We start from the raw sequence: 11,319 nt of genomic DNA, 5'->3' as shown, positions 1-11,319 counted from the left end.
TCTTCATCAATTTGATGTAAGCCAGGCAGATTTGGACTTCAGGAATGAATTAGTCATTGAGGAAACGAAGGTGAGCCATGAATACTAGTGAATAATGAACAATGAGTAGCATAGTTCTGAGACTCATTCTATTGTTTTCCCATTAGAAAATAATTTCGTATTGGCTGGATCACGGTGTTTTTGGTTTGCGTATAGATGCCCTGCCATATATTTATGAGGATACTGAATTAAGAGATGAACCGTTATCAGGAGATCCCATACCTGCTACTGACTACTGGTACTTACATCATATCTATACCAAAGATTTGATTGAGAATTATGAACTTGTTCAGGTATGGAGAGATTACTTCGACGAATACAATGCAAAGACCAATGATGGTGTAGAGCGTATCATAATTACCGAGGGATTCGCTGATGTATCTCTGATGTGTTTATACTATAATTATGGTGCTCATGTTCCGTTCAATTTTCTCTTTATTAGAAACGACAGTGTTGCCTTTAATGCCGAAACTCTGTCACCTGCAGGAATCAAGAACAATATTGATCAATGGCTTAACTGCGTGCCTGAAGGTGGAACACCCAACTGGGTCGTAAGTTTGAAATACATTTTTGTGTTGTTATAATTTTAATTTATTACGTAAGAATATCAATTAACAGCTCCTTAATCCGTTACCAGATTGGCAATCACGACAGACCTCGCATGGCCACGCGTTTCGGATCAGAGAAGTTAGACATGTTAAACTTTGTTTTACTTTTGTTACCTGGCGTCATGACGGTTTACAATGGTGACGAGATCGGCATGACGGATACGTATCTAACATGGGAGGAAACAGAAGATCCTCAGGCTTGTACCACTGATCCTGGGCGTTATCAGCCATATTCTAGGGATCCTGCGCGCACGCCTTTCCAATGGGATGATTCTACGTCAGCAGGTGGGTAATCGGTTCTAGGTTCAGGTACATTACTGTCACGTGGAATATACTTCAATGTTATTTCATTTTATCAGGATTCTCTACGAACACCACGGTGTACCTGAAAGTGAACGAGAAATATCGTACACTGAATTTAGCGGCGCAAAAGGCTGCCGATAAGAGTCACTATAAGAACTTCCAGGCTGTCATGAAGCTCAGGAACACGACGGTGGCCAAAGATGGAGCCCTGAAGACACTTGTTATCGGCGAGGATGTCTTCGCCATGTCCAGAGAATTGGATGGTCACGACCCCCTGCTCGTTGTTATTAACTGGTCGAAGTCTCCGGTAACAGTCAGTCTTGATGACTTCAGTAACTTCAGTGAGAAGCTGCAAGTGCTTGCGTCGGATGTTAATAATGATCTCAAAGTTGGGTGAGTGATTAGGAAATCCAAAATGTTGTCATTCCTTTATCGGCTGAACATTGCCTTCATTATATTATTTAATTTTATTCTTCCAGAGACACTGTATCCAGGAGCAGCATTACCTTGCAGGGAAATGCAGCTTTAATAATAACATAGTTCTATGATTATACACGGTGACTTATAAAGTATTTATATCTGTTCAGGAAAATCCAAGTTCCATTAGCTAAAATCTGCATCAGAAAGCACATTGAGCGACTGGAGTTATTACTGAATATTGTGATCGGATTGTAACTTCCTACCTCGATGCAATAAAAAATAGTGTGCCCAACAGAATTCTCTATTATAACTATTGGATCATTGTAAAAAATAACGGTTCAATTTTATTGAAATATGTTTCCAACTATGTGCTATGATTGAAGTTAGTCCATGATGAACAAGCAGAGCTTGCGGACACGGCCTACACTGCCTGATGGATCTGTTCCAGTAGTTCAAATGCGCATTCGGTATTACAGAATATAATCGTTAAGCATTAAAAATCATAGAAAGTTGGAAGAACCAAGAAATTACATTCTATCAGTTGTACCAGAACAGCCTGACATGTATTTCCACAGCTGCTTCTTAACATTAGATTGCTAACTCTAGTTAATTCCTTGCTAGATATGGATTATGTACACGTGTTGAAATATTATTTAGCTGCGCAAATTGTATAAACAGCTGAATGATAAAATAAAAGCAGTACATAAACGATCCAATCGGTATATATAAGAAAACCGTGACCTGCTGAAACTCAACTATTGCAACAATGGTGACATCGGCATCTAGACGCTTGGCTGTCGCCATATTCGCTATCATAGCCGGACTGGTTCTCCAGGTTGACGGTGAGAAGCAATGGTGGCGAACAACAACTATCTACCAGATTTGGCCGCGATCCTTTAAGGACAGCGATGGAGACGGAATTGGCGATTTGAATGGTAAGTAGGACGTACAGAATTAAATTCTAAGCGACGTCACTGTGATGTCAATCAGTCCAGATTTGGCCGCGATCCTTGCCGGACTGGTTCTCCAGGTTCATGCTGAGAAGCAATGGTGGCAAACAACGACTGTCTATCAGATTTGGCCGCGATCCTTTAAGGACAGCGATGGAGACGGAATTGGCGATTTGAATGGTAAGTAGGACGTACGGAATTAAATTCTAAGTGACGTCACTGTGATGTTAATCAGTCTAAACGCCATCAGGTATCACAAGCAAACTGGAACATCTAAACGACATGGGAGTAGAGACAATATGGATATCGCCAATTTTCAAAAGTCCACAAGTCGACACTGGCTACGACGTCTCCGACTACTTAGACATAGACCCAATGTATGGGACTTTGGAGGACTTTGACAATCTAGTAGCTCGCGCCAAGGAACTTGGAATCAAAGTGATTCTGGACTACGTTCCTAACCATACCAGTTCGGAACACGAGTGGTTTAAGTTATCCGAAAACAGTGTCGACCCCTATACTGATTATTACGTGTGGCACGAGGGAGACGCCATCAGGTATCACAAGCAAACTGGAACATCTAAACGACATGGGAATAGAGACACTATGGATATCGCCAATTTTCAAAAGTCCACTAGTCGACAGTGGCTACGACGTCTCCGACTACTTAGCCATAGACCCAATGTATGGGACTTTGGAGGACTTTGACAATCTAGTAGCTCGCGCCAAGGAACTTGGAATCAAAGTGGTTCTGGACTACGTTCCTAACCATACGAGTACGGAACACGAGTGGTTTAAGTTATCCGAAGCCAGTGTCGCCCCTTATACCGATTATTACGTGTGGCACGAGGGAATTCTGGATGCAAACGGTACCAGAAGACCACCAAACAATTGGTTGAGCGTCTTCAACAGCGGAAGTGCTTGGCAATGGAGCGACAAGCGACAGGCTTACTATCTTCATCAATTTGATGTAAGCCAGGCAGATTTGGACTTCAGGAATGAAGTAGTCATTGAGGAAACGAAGGTAAGCCATAGTTACTAGTGAATAATGAATAATCAATAATGTAGTTCCGTAACTCATTCAATTGCTTCCCCACTAGAAAATAATTACATACTGGCTGGATCGCGGTACTGCCGGTTTACGTATAGATGCACCGCCATTTCTGTATGAGGATGCTGAATTAAGAGATCAACCATTATCAGGAAGAAACGTACCTCCTACTGACTATTTCTACCGACTCCCTATCTACACCAAGGATTTGATTGAGGATTATGAACTTGTTCAGATATGGAGAGATCACTTTGATGAATATAATGCAAAGGCCAATGATGGTCTAGAGCGCGTCGTCATTACCGAGGCAGTCGCTAATGTGTCTTTGATGTGTTTATACTATAATTACGGCTCTGATATTCCGTTCAATTTTCTCTTTGTTACAAACAGCGGTATTCCCGTCGATGCCAAAACTTTGTCACCTGCAGAAATCAAGAATAAGATTGATCAATGGCTCAAGTACATGCCTGAAGGTGAAACACCTAACTGGGTCGTAAGTTTGAAATACACTTTTGTGCTGTGATAATTATAATATATTATGTAAAAATGTCAATTAACAGTTCGTTAATCCGTTACCAGCTTGGCACTCATGACAAAAGTCGCGTGGCCACGCGTTTCGGCTCCGAGAAGATAGATATGTTCAACTTCATTTTACTTTTGTTACCTGGCGTCATGACGGTTTACAATGGTGACGAGATCGGCATGACGGATACGTATCTAACATGGGAGGAAACAGCAGATCCTCAGGCCTGCAGCACTGATCCTGAGCGTTATCAAGGATATTCTAGGGATCCTCAGCGCACGCCTTTCCAATGGGATGAGTCTACGTCAGCAGGTGGGTAATCGGTTGTAGGTTCAGTTACATTACTGTCACGTGGAATATACCTCAATGTTATTTTCATTTTATTAGGATTTTCTACGAACACCACGGTGTACTTGAAAGTGAACGAGAATTATCGTACACTGAATTTGGCGGCGCAAAAGGCGGCTGATAAGAGTCACTATAAGAACTTCCAGGCAGTCATGAAGTTCAGGAACACGACAGTGGCCAAAGATGGAGCCCTGAAGACACTTGTTATCGGCGAGGATGTCTTCGCCATGTCCAGAGAATTGGATGGTCACGACCCCCTACTCGTTGTTATTAACTGGTCGAAGTCTCCGGTAACAGTCAGTCTTGATGACTTCAGTAACTTCAGTAAGAAACTGAAAGTGCTTCTGTCGGATGTTAACAGTAATCTCAAAGTTGGGTGAGTGATTAGGAAATTCAAAATGCTGTCACTCCTTTGTCGGCTGAACAATGCCTTCATTAAATTATTTAATTTTATTCTTCCAGAGACACTGTATCCAGGAGCAGCATTACCCTGCAGGGTAATGCAGCTTTAGTATTAACAAACTTCGACATCACCTTTTCGAACTTCTGGAACACGTATCTGATACCACACTTGAAGTCCTTCTTCAACGTGATAGTCAACCATAAATAAGAAAAAAATTCTGCTTACTACTTTTTAAAATTTATTGTTTTGTCTGTGGATTTCTTCAAGATCAATGTAGTACCGTTACCTTCCGTCGAGGCGCCACATGTTTCGTGGCTGGAATTATACAGAGATGAGTGGGGAGATGCACAACGCTCCGGTCTTAGGCGATACCAAAAGCATGGCGCTAAATCGTGGCGGCGAGTCCGAGAGTAGGATTTCGTGATCATCGCCTCTGTCGATGTTACAGATTTCGCGTAGCCGCGCGGGTCATGATCATCGTTCCAGCCGATATTGCATACAGCGCTTCTGCTGCCCTCTCCTGGTGAGAATGGCTACTAGTTGTGAAGCGTGAAAACCAAATGAAAAGGTAGTTTAATAAACGTTGATTGACAATACACCGATACAGCCAAGTCTGAGTCCTTTCCAACTTATGATGCCCAGTTCATGTCAAATCAAGATCATTACATGTGTCTACAATATTGACCGCCGACTTCAGCTCAAATTGAGTTCACAGTTTGTGCATATCTTGTCGCCTTCCGTCTTTATTCTTTATATTAACTGTAATCAAACTTGAAATTGAATACAAAATATGGGCGATGAACAGCGTGGAATTGGACTGAGTATTCAGAAGGTAGTAATCATTACTGTTCCGAAGATAATTATTGCTGGGTTCTTCAGTGACGAATATGATGCTGCAAAGTGGGACTCATTTCTGGGATTCACTGCTAATCGTATTAGTCATCATGGCTGTTCTTTTTTCTCCGTGTACGCAATTTTATCATTCGATATAGCCAAGAATCCACGTGTTATTGATTTATATAATTTGCCAGCTGTGCTCACCGACAGCACAACAAACTATCAAACTTTTATTAATTTTCTGTATGATTATTTATAACATTGATTGCTTATCTTCAAATATTCGTTTGCACTGTAACAACTAATTTTACTATAGGCCCCCCCGTCCTGACTCGAGAACACCACAGGTCTTGAGCATTGTTGTTGCGCATATTGTTGACTATTGTTAATTGCGTGTATTTGGAGTTTTAGGATTACTGTATTTAGCTTAAGATCCTTTTTCTCCACTCTTCCCTCCCTTTCAGTTCGAAAGGGAAATTTGAATGAAAATGTTATAATTCAGTTATTAGATTAGGTTAGGTTATGGGATTGTATTTTAGTTATGAAAAACGATCTTGTAGTGCTGTGATGGATTCGTCTAGGTGTAGATTAGGTCAGGTCAGGTTAGGTCGGAAGTCTATTGCTTTGATCAAATGCCCCTTTCGAGCAAACGTCTTTCGATCAAAAGTTTTCGAAAAAGTGCTTTCGATAAACTGTCCGTAAACCAATTAAAAGACCACGGAGGTCACTTACATTGTTGTAATATTTAGACAATTTTCTCCCATAGGTACATATAAGAACGCCGCAAGGTAAACAGAGTTGAAATAACAACTAAGTCAACAGACTCGAAAGTCCCAGTGACGTGAGTTGAAACCATTTTAAGATTATCAGCTAAGTTTGCATATTGGATATCATTACGCAACAACAATTTTGAACCACTTTCCCTGGTAACGAATTGACAAATGCGCGTGATAAGAAGCTATAAAAACAAAACGACTCTTGACGTACGTGGTACGTCTTTTCGGCACACGTGGTTAAAGATCTCGTAATTACCAGCACATACGTATAATCGATGACTGATTGCGTAACGATTAATCAAGTATCAATCCAATCCAGGTCTTGACGAAAGTGTCGGAAGAGTCTGTATAAAATTTGAATCGATCCTGTGAGAAAATTCAGAAAAAGTCGGCCGTAAGTCTGTCTCAAGTCTGGCTGAAGTCGCTCCGCTGGGACTACTATCCCATACTAATTATAAGGCAAAATAATCTGTGAAAGTCTCACCCAGACTTGTTCCAGACTAGATCACCTCCAGACAGCTGGAGACTTCGGAGACACCTGTACTCAGCAACTCCTGTGGGACCTATTCTAAACATGTTCCATACCACTGCCAGACAAGTAAGTCTTACTTGGCCTCACGCCGAAAACTAAAAACACTTCGTGCTTTGATTTCGATATTTTAACTATGATTTATTAAAATTATCCATAACTAATCTTACCAATTGCAAGAACAATTGATATTGCGCTGGTTATTTTTTCAACGACTATTCTGTAACCATTCGTGCCATTTCTTGCTGTTCATTTATATTTGCACTTATTTGGTTATGTGGTATTGAACAATGAAAAAACATCGCGAACCTTAACTAGTCGTATAAATTTATTCTAAGAAATGAAATCAAAATATATTCATGTACAAACACACACGCGCTTAGTCACAAAACTGTTATGCAGAGCTACTTGTGGGCTCACTAAGGATTTCCTCTAATCGATTTTTTTAAACGAGTCTTTGTGGATCGACTTTATTTACCTCTGTTAACATGTGTATCGTCACCTGTATTACGAAACTAAAGATTTTTCACGTGAATACGTTATATCGTGATACCTCATACAACGCAAGATATATAAGGGGACTGAAATCCCGCGAAATCAGTAACGTTCCGAAAATGATGAGTTTGACATCAAGTCGGTTGACAGTGCCGATTTTCGCTATCATAGTCGGAGTCATCGTCCAGGCGGACACTGAGCTCGCATGGTGGCGAACAACAACTCTGTACGAGATCTGGCCACGATCATTTAAGGACAGCAATGGAGACGGAATTGGCGATTTGAATGGTAGAAACGACATTACCAATCTATTACGCTTATTCACTATCGAATTTCTGCTTCCTCTTATTTTTCAATTGAACCCCACAAATAATGTAATTTAGTCTATATGAAGATATGCAAATTTTTTTATTATTGCTTCCTCATAGAGGAAGCTATGTTTTCATGAAAGATTTTTTTTTCGAGATTTTCATGTTAGAATACAATAGAATAGAATAGATTTTCATGTTAACATGGTCTAAAACGTCAAGAAAAGTGGTTTAGAAAAAATGTCCGTATGTATGTATGTATGTATGTGTGTGTGTGTGCGTGAGCAGGGCTTCGAAAATTCAATTGCCTCTTACTCAGTACCCGTTAGAACGATCGGACTGAAATTTGGCACGCAAGTAAAGTAGATATCCCTCTTTAAATGTTGCGATTTTTAATGAAATATATATGCAGCCATTCAGATTTTGTCATTTAAAATTTTTTGAAAAAAGGGCGTGGTCGCTCTAACTTTCGTAAAGGTTCGACGATTTAGCTAAATAGTTCATCATAACTGAAGATACGTTCAAGGTTGTTTGGTATTGAATTTCGACACAATCGCTAAAGCGGTTCAGATTTTACGTGGTTTTGAAATTTTCAAAAAATTATCGTTATTGTTTTATTTACCTCATTTTTAATTTTTCATTCCTGTAAGTACCAAAGTTCAATTGCACATAACTCGCGAAAATAAATCAAAGAACTTCCTCATAGTGGAGGGCTTTGTGAACGAAGGAAAAGAATTAAGAAGCAAAGTGTAAGATTCTACTTTGCATCATTGTGATAGAAAAAAAACCAAGTAAAATAATGAGGAAGCAATTTGCAAGGTTCTACTTTGCACCCTTGTTTTGTAATCAAAATAAAACAGGCTGTGTTATTATACGACTCTTTCGGTACAGAGTTTTTGTAATTTATTACGTAAAAAAAAATTTGATCCAAACATTAGCCTCTTGAAAATTATTTATTTATATTATTATTTTACGTCAAAATTTATAATCGTATCTATAAAAAAAAACATTGTGATGCAATACCACTCTGATGTTAATTAGTATAAACGTTACCAGGCATCAAAAGCAAATTGGACTACCTAAGCGAGCTGGGCATAGGGGCGATATGGATTGCTCCCTGTTTCTCCAGTCCACAAATTGACACTGGCTATGATGTCTCCAACTACACAGACATAGATCCATTGTATGGGACTCTGGAGGATATGGATACGTTAATCGCTCGCGCTGCGGAACTTGGAATCAAAGTGATCTTAGACTACGTTCCCAACCATACGAGTACGGAACACGAGTGGTTTAAGTTATCCGAAGCCAGTGTCGCCCCCTATACCGATTATTACGTGTGGCACGAGGGAATTCTGGATGCAAACGGTACCAGAAGACCACCGAACAATTGGCTGGGCCGCTTCAACAGCGGAAGTGCTTGGGAATGGAGCGACAAGCGACAAGCTTATTATTTTCATCAATTTAACAAGGAACAGCCAGACTTGGACTTCAGGAACGAGGCGGTCGTCCAGGAATCATTGGTGAGTCAGGATTACTTGTGAATAACGAAATATATTGTTCCGTCTCGGCCCCCCTCCCTATCAATCTCCTTAACAAATTTCGCGTATTTCAGAGAGCGATCGTATAGATATATTTACATTTTTTTTTGGCCTCAAGGATATACTTACGTTTTGGATGGATCGCGGTGTCGCCGGTTTCCGTATCGATGCGTTGCCATATTTATTTGAGGATCCTCAATTCAGAGATGAACCCCTATCGGGACTAGACAAATATGCTCCGCATGAATATTTCTATCTAGATCATATCTATACCAAAGATTTTATGGAGATTTACGACCTGGTCGCAAGATGGAGAAAACACTTTGATGAATATACTGCTGAACACCCTGGACCTGAACGGGTCATGTTCACCGAGTCATATGCCAACATATCCATGATCAGCTTATTCTACGACTACGGTGCTCATTTACCATTCAATTTCTTCCTGATCGGAAATAGGACTACGTCCTATTCGCTCGAAACCCAAACAGCCACAGGTCTTAAGAATATTATTGATGAGTGGATGGAGTATACGCCTGCGGGTCAGACTCCCAACTGGGTGGTAAGTTTGAAATAGATTTTTGTGCTGTATGTGGTATAATTTTAATTTATTATGTCAAAATTGAAATTGCCAGCTCGATTATCCATTCTCAGATTGGCAATCATGACAGGAGTCGCGTGGCCTCGCGTTTCGGTAGCGAAAAGGTAGACACCTTTAACATCCTGCTGCTTTTGTTGCCTGGAGTTCCGACCATTTACAATGGCGAAGAGATTGGCATGGTTAATACATTCTTAACTTGGGAAGAATCGGAAGACCCTCAGGCCTGCAACACTGACCCGACTCGTTATACGGCAACTACTAGGGATCCTCAGCGTACGCCTTTCCAATGGGATAATACTACGTCGGCAGGTCAGTTATCAATTGGAGGTTAGGTTATATTATATTTCAGTGAAATATACTGCAATGTTATTTTTACTTTGTTAGGATTCTCCACAAACACCTCGGTGTACTTGAAAGTGAACGAGAATTATCGTACACTGAATTTAGCGGCGCAAAAGGAGGCTGATAAGAGTCACTATAAGAACTTCCAGGCAGCCATGAGGCTCAGGAACACGACGGTGGCCAAAGATGGAGCCCTGAAGACACTCGTTATCGGCGAGGATGTCTTCGCCATGTCCAGAGAATTGGATGGTCACGACCCCCTACTCGTTGTTATTAACTGGTCGAAGTCTCCGGTAACAGTCAGTCTTGATGACTTCAGTAACTTCAGTGAGAAGCTGCAAGTGCTTGTGTCGGATGTTAATAATGATCTCAAAGTTGGGTGAGTGATTAGGAGATTCAAAATGCTGTCATTCCTTTGTCGGCTGAACAATGCCTTCATTAAATTATTTAAATTTTTTCTTCCAGAGACACTATATCCAGGAGCAGCATTACCCTGCAGGGTGATGCAGCTTTGATATTAACATCATCTGACGTCACTTGCTCCGACTACTCGGACGTCTCAGAAGTTGCCTGTCTAATACCATCCTTGAAATCCTTCTTCAACGTGTAAATCAAGTTGAAATTTCATATGGAAATTTAATAAACGTTCTTTAACAATGTGTTCAAAAATTGTATTCACAGTAGCTAACATTTAACTACCTATTTTCACAGATGTCAGATTCTACCTAAATGCAATAACACAGTTTTATGATTATACACGGTGACTTATAAAGTATTTATACCTGTGCAGAAAAAACCAAGTTCCACTAGCTAAAACCTGCACCAAAAAGCACACTGAGCGAGTGGAATTATTGGTGATTTTATGATCGGATTGTAATTTCCTACCTCGACGCAATGAAAAATAGTGCGTGTCCAACTGAATTCTCTACTACAACTGTTGGATCGTTGTAAAAATAACGGTTCAATTTTATTGAAATGTGCTTCGAAGTATGCGCCATGATAGAAGTTAGTCGATGACGACCAAGCAAAACTTGCGGACACGGCCTACACTGCCTGATGGATCTGTTCCAGTGATTCAAATGTGCATTTGGTAGTACAGAATATAACGGTGGTCTAGAGCGTGGTCTAGAGCGCTTTACCGAGGATTATAGCAACATATCCGTAATCACTTTACTCTATCATTATGGTGCTCACATCCCATTCAACTTCTTCCTTATCAGAAAGACCGGTATCACCTTTAGGGCT

At 40.4% G+C, this 11,319-nt stretch overlaps 3 protein-coding genes across 3 annotated transcripts; all 3 read left to right on the top strand.

Annotated features, from left to right (window-relative positions):
* Nucleotides 1-195: 195 nt before the first annotated feature.
* On the top strand, nt 196-2,119 carry LOC107270112 (maltase 2-like; the record flags this gene model as incomplete). The annotated part of the gene is made up of 4 exons (XM_025087542.1): nt 196-590; nt 677-932; nt 1,007-1,343; nt 1,430-2,119. Coding segments are annotated over 4 exons (1,049 nt in total), but the record flags the coding sequence as incomplete, so codon positions are not given.
* A 17-nt stretch (nt 2,120-2,136) lies between these two features.
* Nucleotides 2,137-5,241, top strand: LOC107270114 (alpha-glucosidase). The gene is given in 8 exon segments (XM_025087543.1): nt 2,137-2,305; nt 2,366-2,500; nt 2,571-2,871; nt 2,873-3,344; nt 3,421-3,864; nt 3,951-4,206; nt 4,282-4,618; nt 4,705-5,241. Coding segments are annotated over 8 exon segments (2,262 nt in total). The 3' UTR covers nt 4,853-5,241.
* A 153-nt stretch (nt 5,242-5,394) lies between these two features.
* On the top strand, nt 5,395-10,870 carry LOC107270113 (alpha-glucosidase). Its single transcript, XM_015744815.2, has 6 exons — nt 5,395-7,570; nt 8,647-9,113; nt 9,250-9,693; nt 9,786-10,041; nt 10,117-10,453; nt 10,540-10,870. The coding sequence occupies exons 1-6, from the start codon at nt 7,276-7,278 to the stop codon at nt 10,682-10,684; spliced, it is 1,944 nt and encodes a 647-aa protein (XP_015600301.2). The 5' UTR covers nt 5,395-7,275; the 3' UTR covers nt 10,685-10,870.
* Nucleotides 10,871-11,319: the final 449 nt, after the last annotated feature.

This window comes from Cephus cinctus, unplaced genomic scaffold (assembly GCF_000341935.2).
Source record: "Cephus cinctus unplaced genomic scaffold, Ccin1 Ccin1_scaffold0700, whole genome shotgun sequence".
In the NCBI taxonomy this organism is placed as follows: Eukaryota; Metazoa; Arthropoda; class Insecta; order Hymenoptera; family Cephidae; genus Cephus; species Cephus cinctus.
The sequence above is the reverse complement of the archived record's forward strand: the minus strand, read 5'-3'. Positions and strand labels throughout refer to the sequence as shown.

Bases quoted from the DNA above. Each gene is read 5' to 3' on its own strand.
- LOC107270113 (XM_015744815.2), top strand. From the start codon at position 7,276: ATGTGTATCGTCACCTGTATTACGAAACTAAAGATTTTTCACGTGAAT. The intron at 7,571-8,646 runs GTAGAAACGACA...AAACGTTACCAG, and splicing joins CGGAATTGGCGATTTGAATG to GCATCAAAAGCAAATTGGAC. The intron at 10,454-10,539 runs GTGAGTGATTAG...TTTTTCTTCCAG, and splicing joins AATAATGATCTCAAAGTTGG to AGACACTATATCCAGGAGCA.